Below are 26,982 nucleotides of genomic sequence, written 5' to 3'. Positions count from 1 at the left end.
GCAGCAGCAGAGACGGAGGGGGGAAAAAAAGCAAATAATGTATTGTGCCTGTATTGCATCTTAAAATTGGGCACATCTGGGCTGCCTGTCCTCACTCCATCCTCTACGCGCCATGATGTGGGGCAGCCACTTACAGGTAGGAGGTGGTGAATGCTATTTTCCACTCTCCCTCCCGCCCTCCTCGCCCCCGGCTGGGAGGGGGACAAGCCTGCAAGCTCAGAGCCCTGGGAAAGAAATTTTCCGAGCTGCTACTGAAACCTGGCCTGGAGCGTAAGCTGCCAGAGCCCGAGTTCCTGCCTGCATGCTGCACTCTGGAGGAGCAGCTCAGATTTAAAGGGCCACAGCCTGCACCGCAGGGCCACTGACACTGCGGTGCCCCAGGTGCCTCACTCATAACCCTGGCAGCCAGGGGGTAGAACCAGTTGCCTTTTCCCACCTCCACTTGCCAGGCAGCCACTGCAGAGCTGTGAGCCCCCACTCCAAGCAGTCCACCCTGAGGGGCATCCCATAACGGCTTGTTCAGAGTAATGAACATTTCAGAGTTACAACTTCCCTTCCCGAGGTGTTCGTAACTCTGAGGTTCTACTGTAGAAGATATACTTTTCTGGGCAAAATTCAAGACTGGGAGTGTGTTGGGATCACCCTGCAGTGTAACGCAGGCTGGTGAGAGCCAGGGTGTGACTGGCAGGCTGCAGTCACACAAAGACATCTGGGAGTGACCTGCCTGCTGGTGGCAGTCTGTGAGCCATCCAAATTGGAGGCTACAGCAGCAAGGCACCCCAGATTGCAGTTCTGTATTCAATCCACTAGCCAATTCTGCTCTGTGTCTGTTGTATAGTTGTAGTTCTTAGAGTAGTATTAAAACAAGATCCAAAATGTTTGCAGCTGGTACCCCTGAAGATCAGCAAAGGGCGCCAAACCTTCTGAGGGATTAATAATAATATGGGGAGATCTGCTTGAGAATCAGAAAGCATCATGAGGTGGCTGTCAGCAGGGGAAGTTTTGGATGTATGACTTGCTTGTTTCAAGATGATCCAGTCTCTGGCATATTCTGAGTAGTTTTAGAGTTCATCTGATGATCTAAAATGTGTGTGGGTGTGATCTAATAAGCATACATCTGCTCATAGTTTACAAAGCATTCAGGCACACTGAAGGTCCTGGTCTAAGTCCAGGACCAGCAGCCTCAGATCCCCCAAAAGGCTTGATGCCTATGCACTCAACAGTGTCATCACTTGAGCAGCAATGGTCTCAAGTTGCAGTGGGGAAGGTCTAGGTTGGATATTAGGAAACACTATTTCACTAGGAGGGTGGTGAAGCACTGGAATGCGTTACCTAGGGAGGTGGTGAAATCTCCTTCCTTGGAGGTTTTTAAGGCCCGGCTTGACAAAGCCTTGGCTGGGATGATTTAGTTGGGAATTGGTCCTGCTTTGAGCAGGGGGTTGGACTAGATGACCTCCTGAGGTCCCTTCCAACCCTGATATTCTGATTCTATGATTCTATAAGGAAACCTCTGATGCTAAGGGGTATTCCAAACAGCCCTCCAGGAGCTTTGTCCTCTCTGTCCCACTCTCCTCTCTTAAATCGAACATTGGCAATTGTAAAAGATGTTGAGAGAGGTTACTTTATACAGTCACACTCCATGACAGCCCACCCATCTGCTTCCCAATGCCCCAAGGGAACTTCATGAGAAACTACTCTGCTTTCTCTCTCCTCCAAATGAGAGCCATAGAGGTAATCCCTCGGCAACAGAATGGGAAGGGATATAATTTGATTCACTTTCTAGTACTAGGAAGAGTTGCATTCTGTTGCATTCAATGATGAATTTTGGATGTCTGAACAAGTAGAGTAGGCAACTGTAGCGGTGACACTGGCATCCATAGTTCCTTTCCTGATAGACAGAATTGCATTAAATCAGAACCAGACGGATTTTCAATGACCAGTATTACAATATGGAACATGTGTGCTTCAAACCAAACTTAAGTTCACAACAGCCATTCCTGGCAGTGCATTAAAGCAGCGTTTCTTAATCTTTTTGATACGAGGGACCAGCTTGCTGCCTTTCTATACTGTGCCCCAAGGAAATCTCTGGGGCTGTGGCTGGGGCTGGTCCACGGACTGGTCATTGAAGAAAAACTGAATTAAAGCCTCTTAACCTGAACACCGCTCTCTGGTGCATCTCACAGGGAAGGAAGCTCTGTAGTCAGTTCATATCTGGTACAAAAGTCTGTGGTGTACAAGGTGTCAATGGCATGGTGTCAGAAGGGAACAGAAACAGAAGGAAGAAGGGGACAGAAGGGGGAAAATTATGCAACAAATGTTTCAGGATCTCATCAACATGCCATTCTTCAATGCCCCAGAGAATTTTATCTTTGATAGACTTTCAGAATGGACAGACTGGAAACAATGTTTCACAAAATTTCAAATTGCTACAAAACTCCATAAGAAAACTTTGAGATATCCAGGTGTAGGGGTGTGTGTGTGTGTGTATTTAAATTTATACACACTTAAATTTATGCTATGAGAAAGTAGGCAGAGTATCTCTTTAAATCTTTTCCCTTTACTGAAGACCGTCATAAAGATCTCAGTGAAAGGGTTCTGGCTATGTTTGACACATACTTTATATCTCTGAGAAATGTGGTTTATAAAAGAGCATGTTTTCACCAAAGAATTCTAGAACCAGGATAAAATGATGAATCTTTTGTAAAAGCTCTGCATGCATTGGCTGAAAACTGTGATATTTGGCACTGCACAACATGAAAATATCAGAGACAGGCAGTCTTTCACAGCAGCTACAATTAAAGGCAGACCTAACACTACACACAGCTATTCAAGTAGTAAAGGAGTCTGAACTTGTGAAGCAGCAAAACAAACTTGCCAGACTTGAAAAAACAAGAAACTAGTTTATAAGCTGTAAACAGCTGCAGCATGAATGCTAAAAGTAATTATCATAAGACTCCTGAGCCTGAGAGGGAGAAAATTCCAGCCAAACGACAAAGCCTTTCAGAATAAATGTACAATATGTGGAAGATTTCATATCTCAAGATATGTGTCCAGCTAAAGGTGAAATATGTAATAATGCATAAAATATGGTCATTTTGCAGCTGTTTGCCATGCTGAGGCACCGAGAGAGTGAACTATGATTAGAGAGAATAAGAGCCATTGTTTCTGGGTTCCATCTTGTGACTACACAAGCCTGCCTGGAGATTTAAAATGAGTATTTCTGGAAAGACTGACTAAAATTGACTCAAGAGCAGATTTGACTGTCATTTCAGAAGGAATTTACAAACGCCTTCAACCCCTCCCGGAGCTGAAGTCACTTGACAAAGCCTTGATTTGCACTGGAGTTATTGGACCAGTTCACCACAGAAAACTTACACACTGAATGCACAGCTTTTGTCTTTGTACATGATCAAAGACCAATAGCCTTCTAAACTGCAGTTTGGCAGCCATGATGGGCCTCGGTGAGAGAGGCTGAAGAACTCGATGGAGTATTTGGTGATATTGGACTTTTGAAAGGAGATCCAATACAAATAACATTGATAGACAATGCTGAACCAGACAGCCTACACACATCTTGCAGGATTCCTATCCCATTGCTTCATAAAGTAGAAATTGAATTAAAGAGAATGGAACAGATTAGCACTATGTAGAAAATCTCTAAGCCAACAGCATGGTGTAACCCAATGGTACCGGTTATAAAGAACATGGAAAAATATAAATGTGTGGATCTCTAAATATTGAATGAAGCAGTTGTGAGAAAAATATATACTGCCAACACTGAATGATTTCCTCCCCCAAATGAAAGTAGCTACAGTATTCTCCAAGCTGGATGCTTCAAGTGGATTCTGGCAAATTTTGTTTAGACAGAGTTCTAAACTGACTATGTTTATCACTCACTTTGGGAAATTTTGCTTTTGAAGATTATTGTTTGGGATTACCAGTTCACCTGAAATTTTCCAAAGAAAGATGGCAGAACAGTTCACAAACACAAATGGAGTTGCACTTTTCATAGGCAATATGAGTCTTCGATGGAAGAACACAACAAAACCCTCAATGAAGTTTTAAGCCACTAATTAGTCATTCTGAATGGAAGCTAAACAAGGACAAATGTGTTTTTTGGGGGGCGGGGCAGACAATAAACAAAGATTAAATCAGTCATAGCCATGAGAAAGAAAAAGCAATTCAAGAATTGAATGCATCAACAAATGTACCAGAACTGAGATGTGTTCTGGGTAAGGTGAATTACCTAGGTTTATACCTACAAGACCTTTCTACAATGAGCAAACCACCGGACGAACTATTAAAGGCCAACACATAGTGAATATGGAGCCAAATAAAGACTAGAAAGGAGAGCCTGGGAAGCATGTGGGCATGTGAAAACTTGTACATGTTTCTGTGGATTGGATTCTTTTATACTGATAACAGACCATAAATTGCTTGTAACTCTCATCAGTGGAAAAGACCTGAATCAAGCAGTACTGAAATGCCAGCATCTATTGATAAGATTAATGAGATTCAACCCAATTGCAAAGTACATTCCTGGAAAAAATCTGGTAGTAGCAGACACTCTGACATGGGAGCTCTGCAACCCACTCAAAGATGACATATAAAGGCATTTGTGAATGCCGTGGATGCATACAGACTAGTGTCAGAAAAGAGACTACTCCAGCTATGTAATCTTGACAGACATGCAACTTCAAGAAGTTTTAAGTTCTATTTGGGCTGGCTGGTCCAAGTATCTAAAGGACACTCCGGGAGCAATAAGAGACTACTTTGCAGTACGTGGACAATTAAGCAAATCAAATGGACTCATAATTAAAGGCAATTGCACTGTAGTTCCAAATGAAATGAGCAGAAAAATCCTAAACCTCATACATGAAGGACTAACTAATTGCTGTGAACGGGCCAACCAGTCAGCATGGTGGCCAGGCATCAGCAAGGACATAAAGAATAAAGTACCTGCATGTGAACATGGGCCCCACTTGAGGAACCTGATGTGTTGACTTGAGCAAGTCAGTCATCTGTATAATCTCAGTAACTAAAGTTATTAACAATTGTACCTTTCTTGAAAGGTAACCTATGCACAAGATTTCAGTTATAGTTAGCTGAAATCTTGTGCATAGGCTATATTTCAAGAAAGTTAATATAACTTCTGTTTTCTCCACACTTCACATCATATCCCACCAGCAAGTTCAAGCTGTTTAGCTCCTGTTCTAGCTTGTTAACAAAGATGCTAAATAAACCATCCCTTACACCCCACCATTGGAGAATCGCTCCTATGTCCCACTTTATTACTTTTTGGCTTATGACTACCTTCTATTAACTGTACTTCACTTTTCAGTCTCTTTGGCTTGCAAGTGAACCTTTTCAATCTGAATGAACTTTCTAGTACGACTCTTGTAGGATCCAGTTACATTACATCCCATGCATTCCTTTTATCTATGAATTTGGGGGAGAGGGTTGGGTGGTTGTTTTTTTGGGGGGGTGGGGGAGAGGGTTGAACAGTATTACAATCAAGCGTGTCTAGTATGTTTTCCACATATAGACCAGTACTGTTTTTTTTATCCTAGACTTGGTTCCATTATACTTTAGGTCTCCACAGATTTCTTTTCTTAACATCAATTTCATTGTTTTACAAAGTATCAGAGAAACAACAAGGAGTCTGGTGGCACCTTAAAGACTAACAGATATCTGTTAATCTTTAAGGTGCCACCAGACTCCTCATTGTTATTGTTTTACAAGGGATTGAATTTAGATGATCAAGTAGTAATTGCTATGATTTCTCTTTCTTATTTCTTTTAAAGACTAGTACCAGATTTGGCCTAGGATCATTAATATATCTGGGAAACTAGAAAGCCAGTAGTGATTTTAAAAGATCTGAGCTCCTAAAGGGTGTTTTTAAATTAGCCTTAAAAAAAAAAAATAAGAGAGAAAGAAAAGGAGTATGGACAGTTAGGAAGTAGTAAAGAATGTGCCAGTATTATCCTTACTTTTATTCAATTAGCAGTATCTTTAGATAAATTAAATAGACTCTGCAGATCAATGTTAAACAACTAGTTGTGAAGGGATTTTTACAACACATTTGTTCCTCACAAAATCTTAAACGACAAACTAATTCAAATTGGCTTGAATTAAAACCATTGTACTGTGGATTAGAAACTCACTAGAAGTCTAGAAATAAAGGCTATGGCTGCCCTGTAGAGTTCATGCTGGCACAACTATGTCGATATAGCTATGTTGGCTTCTAGTGTAGATGTGGTACACACTAACAGGAGGAGTTCTGCCAGTGTAGGAACATCCCTCTTGACATTAACTATGCTGCCAGAAGCCCTCTTCTGTGTTTTTTTTCACATCCCTGCCTGACATAGCTATGCTGACAAAAACCCCAGTGTTTGACACATCTATGCTGACAGAAGATTACTTCCGTCACTACAGCTAATATCATTCCAGGATGTGGTGTTCCTATGCTGGCAGAAACACTCCTTCTGTGATAAAGAAGAGGGACAACACAGCACATTGGAAATCTGTAGAAGATGATCAACTGGGCAAAGATGCAAATAATAATGGGAATGGAGAAATAAAACAGAGGGATAGAATAGAAATATTGGCAGAAAACTACAATGGGATACAAGCTGGAAAAAATAAGCTAGGGGAAAATAACATGAAAATATTCAGTGGAAAACTGAAATATGAAAAGCACCTGAAAGAGATCTAGGGTGAAAGTGGTCTCTGGCTACTATGTGATTGCATATGGGCTGAGAACTGCATACCACCAGAGTTTTCTTCCAGGAAAGAAGAAGAAGAAAGAAGAAGGTCTGTATTGAAAGTTATATAAAGGACAAAGCGTTCAGGCCAGTGGTGGAAGATTAATTGAGATTTAGGCTGTTTTTTAAAAAGCTATTGCATTCCATATTGCTCTGGGGTTTGTTTTTAAATAAAATACTATCCTTTGGAGCTGGGGGTACTTGGCCTATCTGAAAATCAGGCCAGAAATTCTTAAACTTAACTCCTATTTCAGTGTGACACTATTATCTGAGAAACTTTTATTGGTTCAGAAACAGTCCTTCCCAAAAGGAGACGCATGCTTTTTTTATATTTTGGGCACAGAGTCGAACTAAAGGAAGCATAAAAATAGCAATCTGCTTTGAAAAATAAGCCCCACGGCTATGAAGCAAACTAAAAAAGACAGGAAATTCAAAGTGGACGCCTGAACTCATGTAGTTTTGAGAATAAAAAGATCCAAAATCCTGAGTCAAGGACAGAATGTAACCTTCACTTTTAATTTTCTTGGGGGTTTTAATCATTTTAATTTTTGTTTTAAATGTAGCCTCTCTATTCATATCCATGTGTATAATGCAACATTAAAATATTGGAACTCAAAAGTTAAAATAATACAGGAGCAGGAGTATCCACATACAATGAGGGAAAAACACATTTTAAAATCCAACAGTCCTTAATGCAGCCAAAGTCCTCACGCACATGTTTGCTTCCTACTAGATCATGCTATAAGCAGTACCCAGCCAAAAACACATTTTCTTTTACTTCATGTTCTCCTAGCTTTTCTCTAACCTCACCCACTTGCAACTCTCTATAATACTATGTATTATTTACCTATGATTCTCAAATAGTACTGTCCAGATACAAACCTCTCTCCCTTTTCCTTTAATTTCTCAATTATATTTTGGCACTACAGAAAAAGGTTTGGTGGTGGGAGAGTTTGGCTTTCTGACAGCACGTATGCCCAGATGATGAGTAAACACCTCCTGGAACAGAAGATGAGACCTTTAAGATGATGAATATAACTGGCTATCATCACAGAATAGTTGAGCCCAGATTTCACCGGCCATGTGTAAAAGAGCAGATACACACTCCAAGCGTACCAGACAGACTGCTTTAAAGTGGGGAGAGATGTACTCCTAGGAAATAAATCTGCAGAAAAGAGGGCCCTTGTAATATGTTAATTGTTTACTGCCTGAAAGACACTGGGATACCAGGAAGTGAGGAGCTACTGAAACAGACTGCATCAGAGGAAAAGGGGGCTGCATGTAGAGTTGCTGATAAAGGGTATCAGATCCTAGAATTTGCTCTTAGTAAGATGTAAGTTGTTAGTTTTCTCTTCTGAAACTGAGGAAGCCTTATCTAGTGTATCTTTTGGCCATGTATAAATCTAGATATTGTTGAGACAGCCATTTATAGTGTATTAAATCCTTTTTCTATCTAATTTTTATAACTCTTTATAAAACCAGAGTTTCTTTTGAGTGTGATTTTCATGCAGTTCCATCCTGGAGAAGGACCTACCAGGAAGGAGTTCTCAAACCAGGCCACTCCACACTTCCCTTGGCCAAAGGACATGGAAAAGCAAATTTAATTCTACCAAAATGTGTTGCAAAAGCATGTAACTCACAAAGGAGGAGACACTGAGAGCCAAGCAGGAGGCAGAGCTGGAGGAAGGATGCATTTGATGACAAATGCTGACTCTCAAGCAAATATGCAAAGGATTTTTTAAAACGTATACATTGTACCCAAAGGAGCCATTCTATTGCTTTGATACAATATGAATAAATATTTTAAAGAGCAATTTTTGTACCCAATAGAATAAAATAGCACTTGTGCAGACACTGCAGTTTAAAAAGTAAATGTATAGATTTGCTAATAGGTATGAGTGTGAATAATGAGCATTAACATTCTTTATAAAATAGAGCTTACTCACCAGCCATCTTTACAAAGTTTATAGTCTGTATTGTTGCATTTCTTTTCAAAGAATTGCCCAAAGTGAACTGGTGCCTGCTCTTCCTGTACTTGCTATCTTGAAGTCAGTGGGAGCGCTGCATGAGTGAGAACTGGGCACTTGTAGGTTATAAGCTCAAGTATACTTGCGCAGAAGCACGCTATGCTAGAGATGGGGAGACGGTACACTGCCCCGGTATTAATATCTGGAGGCATTAGAGTTTTGTAAGCCATTAAGCGTCTAACCTAGAGGCACTAGGGGGACTGGATTCTTTGCCCCCCACAAGCCACAGAACAAAACTTCATGACGTTGCTGCTGACAGAATCTGGGGAGCCTAAAATGCAAGTGGTTTTTGGAAAATGAAGTTGTGGATGTTTAAATCTGCAGTAACTTGCATGGGTTTCCCTCCATGCAATGACATTCCAACTGAGGGGGATTCTAGGAAGCCCCTGATAATACGGCTCCAGTAAGCAATTAGCTTGGGGTAGTAGGCAGCTTCACCTTGTCTCTGGTAGCTCCCCACTAAGATCTTTGGGTTTGGGTGTGGAGCCTCGTGTCTTCCACGTATGGGGAAGCAAACACCACTTCTATTTCCGACAGAAGAATTCCAAGGATAGTCTGCAGGTTGAGCCTGGTGGCATTTCTATTCCCCTATGTAGGAATAACCTGCACAAGGGAGAATGAAGCTATAGGATTTGGTATAGAATGTACGCTTTTGAAATAACTGAATAATCCCGAAAGATGTACAAAATGAAATAAAAGTACCAAAAAGACATTTAGTTTTGCGCATATTAAAGCAGCACTTTGTTCAAGGCAAACTACAGTTCTTTTGTTTCTAGAACTGATTTTTTTTAGCCCCTAATAGGACAGTTTCCATGGTAACTCAAAATGAACAGATTGTGCATTGGCTTCAGTAGATTTCTGTTAAGCATGTTTCATCTGCCTAAAGTTAGGACAGATTTTTAGAACCTCTGCTGTGGTTTGAATGTTCATTTTTTTTCTTATTGACGTTCGTGTCCTCCAGTTTATAATCTCTCTCCTTCCAAAGGCAGAATCTGGATCTATAATCTGAAGTGATGCCATTGCATAACAATGAGGGAGAAAAACCCATAACAAAAACATTGGAGTTGATAAGTCTGAAGGACTGTGACCTTCTGGATGCTCATGGTCATATTGTAAAGTCAGATTCCTTATGATTAATGCTGTAGAGCATATGTGAATGCAACTGCCACTTTAGTAAGTACTTTATGTCCTGGAGTACCATTAAAAAATCATAGTGTATTCTCCTGCAGTCTGACCCAGCCTCTTAAATAATTTAATCACTGTATATCTTGAAGGACTGATGTAGAAGTCCCAGTGGAAACTAAAAGTTCTTGTATAGCTGATAGAGGTGGGAACCATGTTCTTTGTCATGTTGTAATTTCAACCCTTGAAGTATCATCTCTGTAGTGTTGGATTATTCCCAGGGGTTTTGCCTTCCAGAAGTGGGGAACTGAGAGACAAAATAATGTGACAAATGAGATAATATGGGTAGAAGCAGAGAGAAGATCTTTGATATCCATACAGCTTTAGCTAAAAGGGAATTTGAATTCACTGCTGTCTATCCGTCCTTTGAAAATTGTTCTGCTACAGTATTGACTAGGATTTTTTCCAGGGCATTTTGATTCTCTCTTGGACATTTATCAGTCGAGATTTAGTTATGACAAAGGATCAGGATGGATATGTTGCTCTACTCTTGGTAGCAACGGAGTCTGTTTTTCATTGGTTGGGTTGATACCTTTCCATTTATATTTGCGTATCCTAAAACCTAATTTTTTACATACTCTGGGCTGGAAGTGATAGTGTAGCCATGCATCTTGAAGAGTTGTTGCCATACTTTCTAATCAATAATTTGCTTTTTGGGTTAGTAGAGTAATTCTGTTTTTGAGAGTGTTTCTTTCCCTCTATTTCCTCTTTCTTTTGTTGCTTTTTGAGTAATCCTGGGACATTTTCTAATTATAAAACATTTTTCCTTTGCAGCACAGATCAGGTTATGCAATTTGCTTAATACAGGAGATTGCCTGAACTCCTGAACAGAAAACCTTTTTGATATATTTCTGACACTTTTTCTTTTATCTTCAACAGACTTGGCCATCTCCATCCATTTTGTAAGTGCTATTTGCATTCATAATCAGGTTCAAATCAGGTAGTTTGCTGTGGGGAAAACAACCTGCATCCGATCTGGCAATTTATTTTGTGGCAAAAAATGTGTGTGCAAATTGTGCCCAGAGTCAGGCACTCAGCATTTTTACAAATTTTCCCCAAAGTATTTTTGTCCATCTGGATTTTATCCCCTTGACTAAGGCATGTTCTCCTAGGTTACCAGGAGTGTAGGTTGTTTTTTTGGTTTTTTTTAAACTAATTCTTACTTTGTTAGCATATATTCAGATTGTAAGCTTCCACCTATTTTCTAGACACAATTCTTCTTTATCTAATGAGGGCATATTCTTACTCTACAGGCTGGTTGAATCAGTCCATAAAAGCTTTGCCTTTCACAAGAAAATAATTTGCTACTTCATTCTGAAGCTCTTTGACGTGATTCACTGGTTCCAATTAATCTATATTCTTGTTTGGCCTGAATGTACTCAAATTAGACCACATGGTAGACTTCAAAATAACTACTGAATTTTGAAAGATAAAACATGTCTGAGTCCTAGCATCAAATGGCACAATAGCAACTAGTTCTCTGGCAAGGCCAAGAAACTCAATAGTAAGCGTAATGGAATACAGTGAACAGTAAGACAATATAGCCATGCCAGAAAGCAATTCTGTAATCAAAGACTGCACGCGAGAGATGCACACACCTGCATTGTTTGTAATGCAAATATTTCTTTATTAAATAAAACAGATAATAGAAATAACAATATTTCTAAATATGAGTATTAGAAATTGGGAGAATACGATAAAAATATATTTCCATTGCCATAAGCAATCCTGTTACCTCCCAGGATGAGAAACCAAGGATGGGGTCCTGGTATGAGTAGAAATAGCAGGAGCTTTTCTCCAGCTCTCTATTTTTCTTTGGGTCATTGGGTGCTGTCATTTTCTTTAATGAAGGAGACCTAATTGCTTGGCTGCCTAAATAGCAGCTCCTCCCCACCTTTAATTGCAGGGAACTTGCAGGAGGCAGGGACATCCAGCCCTAGTTCTTCCATTTGCTAGGAATGCTCCCATCTGCCCACCCATATGGTGTGTTTTTTTTTTTTTTTTTTAAAGGGCGATAGACCAGGTATGATAGTGGACTAACTGCAGCGAAGTAAACGCAGTTTCACTAGATCTGATTGCCTTAAGTAATGCGACCTTGCACAGCATTAGGATTTATTATCAAAGGAGAGTAACATATCCAAATTAGATGAATTAGTTCACTGCCTGGGATATTAAAAGATGTGAATGGAAGTTAAAGGTTGGTGCTTAGATGAGGAGCAGTGGATAGGCTGGAGCTTTGTTTGATCCAAGGGTTTTGAAGTAGAAATTGTGGCCAATGTGCAGCTGAAGAACGATATCTCGGTGAGAAACCTAAGAATCACAAATCTCATTCGGGAATTATGGTTACAAATTAGATGGAGAATGAAGATAAGGGTGAATTTGAGATGTTTGAGCATTTTAAGTTGAGGATAAGCAGTTTTGTACTGCTTTAAAAGGTTGTAGATATGGTTTCTCTCACATGAAGGTAAAATTATTAGCTTGGGAATATTCTTGTTGAGTTTAAATACTCATTAACTCTAAGGTGAGCTTGCAGTTTTAAATGCTGCCGTAAAATATTACTGAATGAGAAGAACTATGAAGAAATCACTTCTTCCACATTGTTGTATTACGATCTTTTAGCTGAGTGAGTTCTGACTTAATCTAATGAATACATTTGAAAATTTCAGGAGCAATACTTTGGATGTGGAGGATCTGAAGTGCTTCTCTAGCTTAACAATAAATGTCTTCTTATTTCTAGTTCATCATGTATAGCATTACAAGGGCATTATACCCCTCTGGCAGGCCCATTGTTACAGTCCTAATACACGTCAACATGGGGTATTTTATATTTAAACAGGATACATCAACTCCGATGTATGTGCCCATCAGGACGCCAGCCTAGAAAGACTTTTGGCAAAGGAAAGAAATTCAGGTGCTGCAGTTCAGACTTCATGATTTGGCATAGGATGCAGTGCATGACTTCTGTAATTGGATCTACCTTCTGATAGGCTTAGAAATCATGGCCCAGAAAAAGAGGAATAGTCAGATCTGAATGGTCCTAAAAATTGTCTGCATGAGATTATTTTTAGGGACAGTGAATCAATAAAAGATATGAGTAAAGCAACAAAGTGGAATTTGGTTCATTCTTTCACAAGACATTATGAGCTGGATGCACTGTGTGGTCTTTTTTCAGAACTGTTCTCTAAACAGTGTTTCTAAAATACCTGTCTACATCATCTCTGACGCAGAACCAGTTTGTTAGACCTATTAGTTCCAGATATGAGTAGGAATGGAAATGTAATTCTTATCTGAAAATTTGCTTTTGCAAATTTCTTCAATTTACGTGGCCTCCCTTGTGTTGCCTTACAATGTTTTGGGATCTTACCGAGGTGCAAATATTCAGGCTCCTAATGCATTCATGAATAGCAAGCGGGGAACAGTCAGCTTGTTTATTGATTAGTTATAAGCAATTTGTTCTAATTTACGTTATAAAGGTGTAAAAAATACAGAATCAGTTTAAAACTACAAAAAAGAGAGCCCGATCTTGATCTGCAGTTAATGCTGCTTTGCACAGTGGAGCAAAGCAGTGCTGAAGTCAGCAGAGCTGTCCACTGGAAGATCTCCTCCATGTGGGGGAATCCTTGGGTGGCGTAGTCTTAGAGGTTCCTAACCCACTCCACCCTCCCGTCTGCCAGTACCAGGGGGTGTGTGGGTGAGATCATTCTTGGCTGCCAGAAGGGCCCCCGGTGAGCCATTAGCAAGTGGCATAACATAATGACATCCTTACGCTGCCCTAATTTACTTCAGGGACCATTCTGACACAGAGCACGCCCAAAATTTAGTGTGTGCCTCCATTTCAGCTGAGCCAAATGCTACTCAGTCCCTGCTGAGGATCTGCCCCAATGAAAGCAGCACATGCCTTATAGCAGTAACTCACAAATGCATTTATCTCTAATTGCTCAGTGGCTACCAAGATGTTCTGCTAAATCTCAACCATTATTTTAGCAGCTCAGCTGCATAAGGTTGCTTGGAAACCAACCCACTTACCCCTCTCATTCCTCCTGATAGCTGTTCTATGCAATAATATCCTCACATGACACACTTGTATCTAGACATGCATCCCTACCTCACTTGAGAGCCGCATTGTAGAGGCTGTTGGTGCTTGAGACAATTACTAAATAATGTGTCACGCAGTAAGTCACTGGGGTATTAAGTCACTGTCCTAGTCAAAATGTGTTCCAGCACTGAATACAAGCAGTTCCACAAAGTCTAGTAATCTACTTCATTTTACATTACCTTATATTGAAGATCATTTCTAATTTAGTCTTTCAGATGTGTACGTACGTAATGATTGTAACCCATATCCTAATCTCTCTCTTCCTTTCTTTCATATATTCCCTCACTTGTGTCATGCCTAAATTTAGATTGTAAGTGCTTCTGGATAGAACTGGGTTTCTCCTATCCATTTCTGTAAAATGCCCATCACAGATTTAGAGACACAACGATCAATAATAATAGAAATCTGTCTTGTGGGTTTTATTTTTTTTACTTGACCTGTTTTCCTGACCTTTGAATCAATGGCCATATTAGTAATTCCCACTACCGGATGAAGGCAGCCATTATCAATGAGCTGCTTTAAAACTGCACCAGATGTTTCTGGTGCTTTTGGCTAGGAGGTTTTCAAATCCGCTTTTTTCCTCTCCCTCTTTCCCTAGTTGACCACAATCTTGCTTCATTGCCAACCTGACAATTTGCTGCTCTGGGCAGGAATGACAGTCAACCCCAAGCAATGGGAGGAAGACTTGCAATTAATGAATTGTATATGGTGCCATATCAGCCTTCTTAACAAAACATACGGCTAAAAAACAAATAAGTTTAACCCTCCGCCTCCAAACCCAACCATACATGCAATGACAATACTATGAAATTAGCAATTTCACATACTTTTTCCTGTTAATCTTGTTTTGTAACCATGAACTGCACTTTTAAGGACCAGTTAAAATAATTTGGTTTTATGTACACAGATTGTGGACTAAGGTGTGCTGTTTCTCCAGGGACTCCTACTTTGCCAAGGGAACCCACATATCCGTCGTTTAAAAATTAGAAATGCATGACTATTGTTTTATGGATTTGTGTAGCACTGCAATGGTACACTCTGCATTACAAAGCTAACAGACCCTCTCTCTGCCCTAAAGAGTTAGACCTAACCAAGACAAGGCAAAACTAAAGGAAACTTAAGGAGCTCATTGGTAAAGAAGCCAATTTAGGAACGACCGGTGGAAGTGTGTGCTTTAAGGAAGGTTTGGAAGGGAGAGCAAGGCTGCTTGATGGACAGAAGTGAGACAGAGTCAAAAAGCTGGGAATGGGAAGAGCTGCAAAGAACATTTAAGGGAAAGGACTGGGAGTGAAACTGGAGGAGAAGAAAGTGAGGGTAGGATATATTAGACTTTGAAGGTGTTTGCATCAGATTTGGCAAAAGAAAACCGAAGAACAAATATGCAAATGAGGAAATGAAAATGTGAAAGGCAGAATTATAAAAATCTAATTTTAAAATATGCTAGTGCAATAGAGAGATGGCCCTCAGCAGAGATTTTCTGACCTTATTCAATCTTTCAATGATGATATACTTAACAGGACAATATTCAGGCCCTTTTCCATTTCTCTAAGATGTGTGGCATACCGTAACTCTAGTCTGGACCTGTATTGTGACAGGCTGTGGCTCTATGCATAGTCCCTTCCAGACTGGTTTTGCCATGGCAGGAGTAACCTGTGAGAGAGGAGGGGAAACTAGGGCAGGGCACATACATACTATAAACAGGCTGAGCCCATCCTTTGACTCTAGGTCCTGCCTTTTCATACCTCCATGGGTTAAGGAGTAGGGTGACACACCGTCTGACCACCTCTTTTTCCGTGGACTTGGAAAAGGCTGTCTGAATTGGACCCCGCAACAGCGATGAGATTGCAGTTGATAGGAGGGTTGCTCTTAACACAAACACTTTTTTAAAACTCCATTTCAAGTGGAGAATATGTTTGCTTGGGTTTTGGTTACATTCCTCACCTTTTTCTTTTTAACCCATCTCCTCTAAAATATGTTTAACCATTGCTCCTACTCTAAATGGGATACACCTAGAGAGGCAGGGAAATTGAGCTTGACAGAACCACATGTGCCACCATTCTGAATTGCATGGAGAAAACTGCAAAATGTAAGGGATGGAGAATAGGGCTTTGAAACCAAAGTAATCTTCATTGCTTTCCCATAAGCAGATAGCTACTTCACTATGACATATTTGCTTACATGGCACAACAAAAGCCGTTAAGTGTAACTATTCATTTCATCCCTCTTTCTCAGGCAAAACAAAGCATATACATAAACTAGAAAGCAATGAGTAAAGAGACTAAAGTATGGGAGGGGTGGTGTATGTGTGCAGGTGTGTGTGAGAAGAGATACTTAAATAAGCAATTACCTGGTCTTCAAAGTCAAATTCGGTATCAGCGATATCTCCAGAATCCATAATCAGACTCAGATCAAGTACATTTGGCCCTAAAATATGAAAGGAAATGAAACTTCAGAAATGGACTGGCAGTTTTCACTTCACGTGATGGGACATAGTTATATTTCCAATCTCAATCTGGTTCTTTCATTGTCCATATGTTGGATAAGTTTTGTTTAAAAAACAAACAAAGGAGTCACTTGTATGTGAAAGAATACCAATCTGTGTGATTGTTCTTTAGAGATGTCTTTTAAAAGCTACAACAATCCTAATAATGAGTGGCTAATGTGATTAGTATACTGTCTGAATTACAGTGCCTTTCATGTATTCTGCAAAGTGTTGTACACTGTGCAATGCACTACAAAAATGTTACTGGAATTTTAATTAACTATAAAGTTGGTGAAGAGTAAACATAATTTTATACACAAAGGGATCAATTAATGGTCCTCAATAGACTGAGAACGACATAATCTACTTTGTGTATACTAGTAAATCAGAATGGTTGCATTTTACATTTGCTTTGCTCTGATGTAAATGACTGCAGGGCATTGGAAAAATAGGACTCAATATCTCCAGAGGTACTGGAGGTGTCCAGGGCTAAACTGGTGTGGTAGGAACATCTATCAATCTCTTAGTCCAGATGTACCAACATACAGGATAGAGGCAGGCCCCTAGCACCTGCATCCCAGAAACATCTATTCTGGGACCACCAATTCTGCCAGCAACAACTCGCCAATGCTGGCAGATGGATTATGGCAGTCCCCTGTGTTCTGGGGAAAGGAAGGGTTCCCTGTTCCCTCTACTGAAGTAATAATTTAGCCCCTTTCATAGCTCATAACAGCCCACCAGTATTTGGGACTTATGAAAGTTTCAATGGGCACATTGTTACAAGATTATTTGAGTTCATGATATAAACTCAGTATATCTTCTAGTTTTTTGCCATCACTTCAGTAGACTAATTAAAAACAAAATTTACTACTCTTATTTAACTTTCAACTTGTCATCACTCCACTGATTTACAGAATTTTAAACCCTAACGTTATAACAATTTCAAATAATGAGAAAATCTAGGACCCAAATTTTGAGTCTGTTCTAGACTGCAGCTCCAAATTAGCTGTCAAGAAGCCCGCTGAGGGCCCAAGCACCATTTACCAATTTGGGAGCAGTGAAGAACACTAGAATAGCTAATAAATATAATTTTTGTTGTGACTCGCTGTCATCAGTCAGGGTTATGGATGGGGAAGCAGGAATGATGTTCTGTTGGGTTGCATGTGTGATCATGCAGCAAAATATCTTCGGGAGGAACAGGCACTATTGACCACATAGGGCATGGCTACACTTGCAGATGTAGAGCGCTGTGAGTTAAACCTGCCTTCGTAGATCGCAGTAGGAAAGCGCTGCAGTCTGTCCACACTGACAGCTTCAAGCGCACTGGCATGGCCACATTTGCGGCACTTGCAGCGGCATTGGGAGCGGTGCATTATGGGCAGCTATCCCAGCATGCAAGTGTTAGGGATCATTAAAAAGGGGATAGAGAATAAGTCTGAGAATATATTATTGCCCTTATATAAATCGATGGTACACCCACATCTCGAATACTGCGTACAGATGTGGTCTCCTCATCTAAAAAAAGATATACTGGCACTAGAAAAGGTTCAGAAAAGGGCAACTAAAATTATTAGGGGTTTGGAATGGGTCCCATATGAGGAAAGATTAAAGAGGCTAGGACTCTTCAGCTTGGAAAAGAGGAGACTAAGGGGGGATATGATAGAGGTATATAAAATCATGAGTGATGTGGAGAAAGTGGATAAGGAAAAGTTATTTACTTATTCCCATAATACAAGAACTAAGGGTCACCAAATGAAATTAATAGGCAGCAGGTTTAAAACAAATACAAGGAAGTTCTTCTTCACGCAGCACACAGTCAACTTGTGGAACTCCTTACCTGAGGAGGTTGTGAAGGCTAGGACTACAACAGCATTTAAAAGAGAACTGGATAAATTCATGGTGGTTAAGTCTATTAATGGCTATTAGCCAGGATGGGTAAGGAATGGTGTCCCTGGCCTCTGTTTGTCAGAGGATGGAGATGGATGGCAGGAGAGAGATCACTTGATCATTGCCTGTTGGTCCACTCCCTCTGGGGCACCTGGCATTGGCCACTGTCGGTAGACAGGATACTGGGCTAAATGGACCTTTGGTCTGACCCGGTACGGCCGTTCTTATGTTCTTATGTTATTTTCTTATGACTGCAACGTGCTTTTCAAATGGGGATGGGGTGGAGTGTGACAGGGAGTGTGTTGTGTGTATGTGGGGAGAGAGAGTGGGTTTTGGGGTGCTGAGAGTGTGTCAGCATGCTGTCTTGTAAATTCAGACCCCACCCTGCCTCTCACTCACTCAAAGCAAACAGTAAATGTTTGCTTTTTTTTGGAGCTGATAAGCAGCCAGCTTCTCCGAAACAGAGCTTTGAAAGGGCATTTCCGCATTCCTGCAGCTGATTTCACAACAATGACAAAAGTGGCCACTTGACTTAAGGGGATTATGGGACGTTTCCGGAGGCTGATCACAGCGCAGTAACGCAACACCTCATTCACACTGGTGCCGTGGCCGAGGTGGAGTACCAGCAGCGCTGTAGCTGCGGAGTCAGAGCGCTCTATGTGCCTTGCCAGTGTGGACGGGTAGTGAGCTAGGGTGTCTGGGGCTGCTTTATTGTGCTGTAACTTGCAAGTGTAGCCAAGGCCATAGTCTTAACGCTGCCACAGATCTTTTGATTAAATGTTTTTTTTCACTATTAAAGCTAATCCTTATTTTACTGTGTATATGGAGAGTTGTCTATATCATGCACTATCCCCAAAGGCTTTACTGTTTTGTAGTTCCCAATTCATTTAAGCATCAGCTATTTTTGTTTATTTTTAACATTTACATAGCAATAATCTGTGTAGGTGGTGAGATGAACAATAAGAGAGAGAACATGAGGAGCAGAACTGGATAGCATGATGAGTAAAACCATAAAGCTTTGTAAAAGGAGATGACTCCAATGCTGTTTAATGTGCAATCTATATTATAATTGGCCAAATTCATCCTTGATGCAGCTTATTGACTTTATGGGATTTACACCAGGGATGGATTGGCCCACCATCTGTTTGTGTGGGTTTTTTAAAAAAAGTTCTTGTGTACGTTAACAATTTGTTATATTAATATAATAGAAAGGGATTACACTTTTCCCATCTTTATAACCGGAGATGCACCTGTGCTGCATTCTGTACATTGGTATAGGTGTTTTGTGAGGTGTTCTAATGAAAATACCTGTTTTTATAGATAGGTGCAAGAGGACAGAATTAAGATTACTTTGAGAAGCTTAATTAAGTTTCTTGTATTTTATGCAACTGAAGTCTCAATCTTAATATTGCATCAAGGTAGACAACTAAGCCTGAAACTTGATTGAGAATGACCTACCTTGAACTGCCAATTATTTTTAAAGGCACTTTTTTACAATATTTGATTAACTATCGCTAATATTCCTTATCTACTGGGAGCAGTATGTCTCCTCCCTAACTAGGAACATTAACATTAAATATTGAATTTAGAAGCTACGTCCTTTTTAGGGAAATAGACTACCACAAACTTTTAATGTAAAGATTGGGCTGAAAGTTAATGGTCACACACAATATATTTTAAACTAGAAAAGCCATAATAGTTCTGTATTTTTAACATGGAAAATTGTCTAAGGCAGTTTTTCCTTGAACTGTGAGGCTTGTTTTCTCTGCAGAAGTCCCAACTCTTCTGCAAGGTTCAAGAAAGGGTACGATAATGGAGAGATTTTTTTTTCTTTCTTGTTTTCACTGAGAACTTAGCGAAAGGAAAACCATCTGTCACTCTCTGAATATTCTACAGAGAGCTATGCTTTTGGTGAGTGAAATAAAAAAACCTAATAGAGATGCCTTGCAGTACACTGTAGTAAGAGGCTATTGCAAGAATAAGGAAAAGCAGTAGGGACATATGGAGCTTTTGGACACCATTGCTGCAATATTGATAGGAGTGGAGAATGGGGTAGGTAGTTTGCCAGTCTAACTGTACTGTTAGGGGGAGCACACCTAACTTGTTGGACCCACACTAAAGCCTGCTACTACAGGGATGGTAGGGGAAGACAGAGGGCTTGCTGGACATCCACTAAGGAGAATGGGAGTCAGAGAGGGCTAGTTGATCAACCTGTATAAATAATGGAAGTGATGAAGATGGGGATGGGAACTGCCACTGACACACTAGAAGACCTTGAAAGATGTGGGGGAAGTCAGAGGGATGGTGGATGTTCTAAGTCTCAACCCAAGTTTGCTTAAAACTTTCTGTACCAAGTTTCAGGAGGCTTATGCTAAACTGGTGTTGCTGTCATCAGTATTAATGGGGAAACAAAGAATTCTGAACTCAGGACCAGGCAAATAAGTGGATGAAGAAAGAGTTGTCAAATGTTTTCTTTAAAATATCAGTGCATGTTCATGGCTAGTCTATATATAGCAGTGGTCTGGTAATACCCTGCAATCATAAACAAAGGTTTAAATAATATTGGTTTTTTTTTTTTTGCATCTTTCTTCCTAATGTTAAGCTTGTACACAGATATAGGCTGCAAAGCACTTTAGCACATGGTTAACACCAAGGGGTACATCCTTAGCTGGTGTGGATCATTTTGCGTTCCATTGTCCCATTCCATTACAGCATTTAAATGCTTGCTTAACATTAAGCACATGACAATTTACATCAGAGCTACCCATAGATATCTCAGTAATCCTATTGACTTCAATGGGCTACTCATGTGCTTAAAGTTACACAAATGCTTAAATGTTATGCTGGAATGGGGTCACAGAATGCAAAAACCAAGACCTGATCTGAAAAGGTGCATTTATAACCTGAAATACCTCTTTCAGTTTTGACATGTATGTGTATATGGGGCTGGGGAGAAAACAGTTAATTTTCATGTATACTGTTTTCCAAAGGGGACAAATGGAAAGGATTTTATTACAGTTGAGTACATTTTTTAAAAATTTCAGTTTACTTCTTTATTGGAGCTCCCTTAGCTAAATAATCAGCTCCACAAAGAGGAAGAAGTTATTGAAGGAAGAAAGTACTTCAGACAATTTTATTTGCTTTTGTGCTAAACTTTGCATCTTCAACACAAAGGGCAGCATTTATGCTATCCTGTAAATTGAGAGTTCATTCTTAGTAAAGATTTGGTTCAAATTTTGACACCTCTTTTGTCGTTATGAAGCTGAATTGCACAGAACTGTTAGTGAAAAACTATTATCAAGGTATAACTCATGGGCGGATACATATAACAGATGTTTGGATCCTAGCACAGAAATGTACCCCAGTGTTAATTTATTATGTTCATTTATATCATTGAGTCAAATTATGCTGATCTGTCTAAATTTAGCTGCTGTTAATTTGCCATTAAAAGGGAGCAGAATCACATTGATGCAAGTTAATTAAGCAGCTGTTTGGACCATTTGTATTTCAGTAACGTAGAGTTAATATAGTCCCACACAAACTTAAATATTTTTTTTATTTGCAGTCCATAAGGCTCAAATATCCTTACACAATATATCTTTTTAAGAACAACTGCATTTGCGCTTTCTACATTTGACATTGTCATAAAAATAATTTTTTAAAAATTCTGTGAAACCTAGGTTTGTCTGTATAGTTAAAAAAATTAGGTTTAATACAGTCAAATTGTCCTTTTAGTTTATTAAACTCTCTGAAGAATGGTCTAACTCATTTAATAAGTCTTACATTTCAGCATTCCAAGTCAGAGAAATACTTAGAAAACCATCTTCCAGGGAAAGATAATTTAAAAAAAAAGATAATTGATTGGTATTAGAATAACAGTTCCATTTTGCTTTCAGTAAAATGTTTCTCATACAAAATTTATTGCAATCTTTAGTGGTGGAATTTCATGACAGATTATTGCTTTTGGCAACAGTCTTAATATATCTCAGGAAGCCACAATGAAAAAGAATACCGTTATCATCTACGAGCACACTGAATAGCTTTCTTTCTCCAAATATTTGTCGTATAGGTGATTGCACATGGATCTTGTCAGAGTAGTTCAAGGTTTGGCATATCAAATATGATGATGTGAAGCCATGAATGTGTTCAGAAAATAATGTCTGTGTTTGTTAGCCACTATGAACCAAATTACATCTGCAATTATGCTAACAGTTTAAAGACAAAATGAACTGGGGCTAAATACTTTTACAAACATTATTGAAACAAGCAAAGAGCCTTTAATTGCCTGCTATTTTATTAATCCTCACAGGCTTTCTGAAAAAGACTATATCCTCTTTGGTCTGATGCCCAAGTTTGATATGAGAAAAGGCTAATTACTGAAGTGATAGCTCTTAGCCTGGAGACTGGATTACCTCACTTTTGAACCCTATCTTGAAGAAGGACAAAGGCAGGTACAAGGTTCCTGTTCACATGAAAATTCACTCTAACACAGAAGGGCTGAGGGGGAAAAATCCTCCAACATGTGTCGCGGAGTTCATTGACAGCTAATGTGGTATTGGAGGAGTAGCAGATGCTGCCTGCTGCTCCTCTTGCAATGGGTTTTTGGCTATGTGGGTCTATGCAATCTGTAGAGCCACTGAATGCAACCTGTTCTGTGGATGACACACCCAATTTGTGCCTTTCTGTGGTCCCCCACTGAGATCTCATATCCAAGCCATGCTGATTCCTATTATGTCAATTCTCCAAATATTTGCCCATTCAAATGGTGAAACATACAATTTCCTTCCCAGACCTGAAGAAGAGCTCTGTGTGGCTTGAAAGCTTGTCTCTTTCACCAACAGAAGTTGGTCCAATAAAAGATATCACCTCAGCCATCTTCTCTCGCTGAGAGCATTAGCAATTTCGAGGGGGTGGGGAAGAAGTCAAGGGTTTGTTTCAGTGTTTTCGTCAATATTTGATGGGTATGAAAAACAGACATCACTGCTACATTTGATGTTGAAAGTGAACAGTTTCTTATGCTTGCACAGTAACTCACCTGCCACTGCCTCTTTGGGAGGAAATAGCTTATTGTCGACTGCCATGCTTATGTCATAGAAAACTTCCTCTTCGTCCCTGTCCGCATCAAACTGTTGGAAAGGGAGAAGGCAGTCAGACACTTCTGGACAGGATGAATCATTTAGATGAATGCTATTATATAATATGCAGTCCAATCCTAAACCATTAAAGTCAATGGGAATCTTTCAATTTCCTTCCATGGGCTTTGAATCAAGCCCTTAGCTATGATTCATTCCATTGCCAACTTGTCCATTTTTCACAGACTGCAGTCAAAAAGCAGTTGAGTTGTTTTAAAAGACTGACATTTCCAAGGTAGAACCTCAGAAAACAATATTAGTAATACATAGCACTCTATTTGACATTTTTTCTGCCATCCAAAGTATCTATGTGGAGACTGTGAAACTACAGATCACATGAATAGTTCTTATCACCTGATTTTTAGGGGGACACTGTAACAAAATTAATTTAATTTGTAAGTCAAAATTGTCGAGCTACTTCTGAACTGTGGCTTAAACTAATCTTTTTAATATGTGTGCCGTTCTTTCAGAACTTCAGTGAGTTACTGGAAAAATGAAATACTTTTGAAAACTTACCTGTACTAAGCGGAGGAAGAAAAAGTTTCCTTTGTGTATTGCTATCTGATATCTGTACTATCTTGATTAACATAAGTTTACAAAATCGCATGGAGGTAGAAGTCCCTTTAAAATTGTACAATAGCTTCTTGAGTTTGACTTTTTTCCTTCTCTCACTTATAAAATCCTTTGTCCAAAGTTTGACTCTGTTTTCCTACATCCTAGTCTCTCATCTGTTTCATGAGCTCTCTGTCCCAATCCATCATTTTACACTGTTTTCCCCTGTTTCTGATATTTATCACTGCACCATTCAACTAGATCATTTTTTTATTTATTGTTCCTACTTAATAAATTATGAATGCCTGCTTGAAGATGATTCATGTTTTTCTTTTATTGATTTGAATATGTTGCCAGCTGATTACCTTCAGTGTTCTTCATGTTAATTGAACACGGAAATAAAGGGAAAAATGTACATTTGGGTACATTAAGCTGACTTTTCTCCTCAGCTGAAGCCAGGTATGTTTCCAAGAGAAAACGAAACACTCAGCGTAGACTTAGGGTTAAATCCATCCCCCACTCCCGATCCACCGCAAATCATTCTAAGTTTCTATTAAACCAAACAAGCTTTCAGCTGTACTTATACACGACCAAAATAAAAACCAGGTTCCAGATTATGAACTGATCTGTTCTGAGTGTTTATATACATCTTGAGCTCCTTTCTTGTCTATGAGGCTTGGAGCAATTTTAATCATAAACTGGCTTCTTGGCACAATTTTCCACATTATGGGGTCATTTTTAATGTCCAGACTAATGTGCCTTGTGATGCAAAACGAGCCTAAAGGGGCAAATAGCCGTCCACTGATGAATGTGAGTTCATGAGCTTTGATGGGCTTGTCCTCTCAAGTCTGAAACTCTGCTGAACAGCATGCTCCAGCTCTACAGTCAATGTCTGCTTGTCTTGTTTTGTTTGGGGATCCAGGAGCCTGAGATCTCTTAGAGAGATTATGAAACAAATGATTTCGTATTAGTGATGCAAACAGCAATAGGCCATCTTGTTAAAAAGAATTAATCTTCTTATTTCTATACCTTGTGCTAGTACCGTAATTTATTACACTCGGTGTGAGAGAAGCCTGGCTGCGGCTGCAAAGGTGCGAACCCTTTTATAGCCTAGTCTAATTGCTGGTTGGGGCTGGGCTGCAGAAAGCTGGCATCGGTGGAAGTTTAGTTGTTCTTCCAATACTTATCATGTACATTGGTTAAGAATACAGTGTGACACCCAAGGATTTATGCAAAAAGCTGTTAAAGCCCTTAGCTAGCCTCTAATTTTAGAAAACCAGTGCCACCCTGTTTATTAGCCCTCATGGTCCTTCATGACAACTTGTATAGGACTCGCACTATACAAACTGTTTTGTATTTGTTGTTTGTGGAATTTCCTTTCAGTACCTGTTACTGGATTTAGAGGCAAAAAAGAATCCAAAGGAAGAATCTCTGATGGCCATTCATCATAATAGGTATCAACAGACAGAGATAGAATTTGTGCCTTGGAAACCCAGAGAAATAGTCCTGAAAATGGGGAAAGAATAGGAAATTCTGGAGAAAGAATAAATCTAACAAATGAGATTCTGGGATCAGAGAGGAACAGGGCATGCTGGAGGAAGGCATCTAAAAACTTGAAGAACCAGTGCCAATAAATCAAATCCTACATAGCCACCTGGGTGTCTTCAGCATGCCTAGGATTTCACGGCCCTATTCCTTTTAGTTTCTCCCTCTAAGGCCTCACAGAACCATGACCACCCTTCTTCTAATCCTGTCTTGACTAGGATTTAAAGATTTGACTAACACTCTAGTCAAGACAAGGAAGTTGCACTTCCTCATGCTAAGCTGGTCAAGTCAAAGCCTTAGGCATCCCCCCTCCCTCCTTAGGTTTTAACTTCACCAGTTTAGCATGAGTTAAAGAATACTCCTTCCTTGTCTACACTAGACTTTTAGAAGGTGTTAGTTAGATTAAGCAAGCTAACATGATCTATACCTATGATCTTTTACAGCCTAGCTGAGACAAGGCCCTAGTGCTGGAAGGTTGGATGTGAAGGTTTGTCTAAAATATTCCCTGTGTGGAGATACTCTTAAGCCCAGCTGCTCCTGGAATTCAAGATGGGCTTGGCGAATGTGGCTGATGAGGTGTTTGTGATCCTTTAATAATTTTTAATCACTTACATAAGGCATTATTTTTACATAGGGCTTTACAAACACGAACTAAGGCTGCATCTACACTTGGAGCTGAGGGTGCAATTCCTAGCTCAAACAGATGTACTCACACCAGCTCCCTTTGAGCTAGCGTGTTTAAAATAGAAGTGTAGCTGAGGTGGCATGGATAGGGGTAAGCAGTGCGGCAGGCTAGCTGTCCCAAGTAGTTTTGTACTCAGGGTGGCTGGCCTATGCTGCCATTCATCTCTGACCAGGCTATCGCAGCTACGCTATTTGTGACACACTAGCTCGATGAGAGCTAGCAGAAGTATGTCTACTCAAGCCAGGAAATCACACTCCAAGTGTAGACATAGCCTAAGCTTCACAACATCGCTGTGAAAGTAAACAAATTCATTATTATCCCCTTTTTATAGATAGGAAACCTAAGGCACATTGAAGTTAAATGATTTGTTCAAGACTGCACAGTGAGCCAGTGGCAAAGCCGGAATTAAAACTTGAGTTCTTGGCTCCTAGCTCCATTCTCAGGCCACTAGACAATACTACCTTCATGATTCTTTCTTTCACAAGTGGATCCTACCCAACTTTCCCATGCCTTTGACTTCTGGATTGGTTACTGCAGTGCACTTTACATGGGACTGATGCTGAACACTGCTCAGAAGCTACCTCTGGGGCATATTATGCCTGTCCATCTTTTTAGACAGAATCATTCACA

General features: G+C 39.9%; 1 protein-coding gene across 2 annotated transcripts in view; it reads right to left on the bottom strand.

The window, feature by feature from the left end:
• Nucleotides 1-26,982, bottom strand: part of AK5 (adenylate kinase 5) — a 160,029-nt gene that overhangs the window by 54,518 nt on the left and 78,529 nt on the right. For both annotated transcript variants that reach the window (XM_008171282.4, XM_008171283.4), the window contains 2 exons: nt 23,474-23,564; nt 16,417-16,493 (listed from right to left, as the gene is read on the bottom strand). In XM_008171282.4, coding sequence (XP_008169504.2) covers nt 16,417-16,493; nt 23,474-23,564 — 168 coding nt within the window. The remainder of the gene's footprint in view (nt 1-16,416; nt 16,494-23,473; nt 23,565-26,982) is intronic.

This window comes from Chrysemys picta, chromosome 8, assembly GCF_011386835.1.
Source record: "Chrysemys picta bellii isolate R12L10 chromosome 8, ASM1138683v2, whole genome shotgun sequence".
NCBI lineage: Eukaryota > Metazoa > Chordata > Testudines > Emydidae > Chrysemys > Chrysemys picta.
This window is presented reverse-complemented; position numbering and strand designations above follow the sequence as displayed.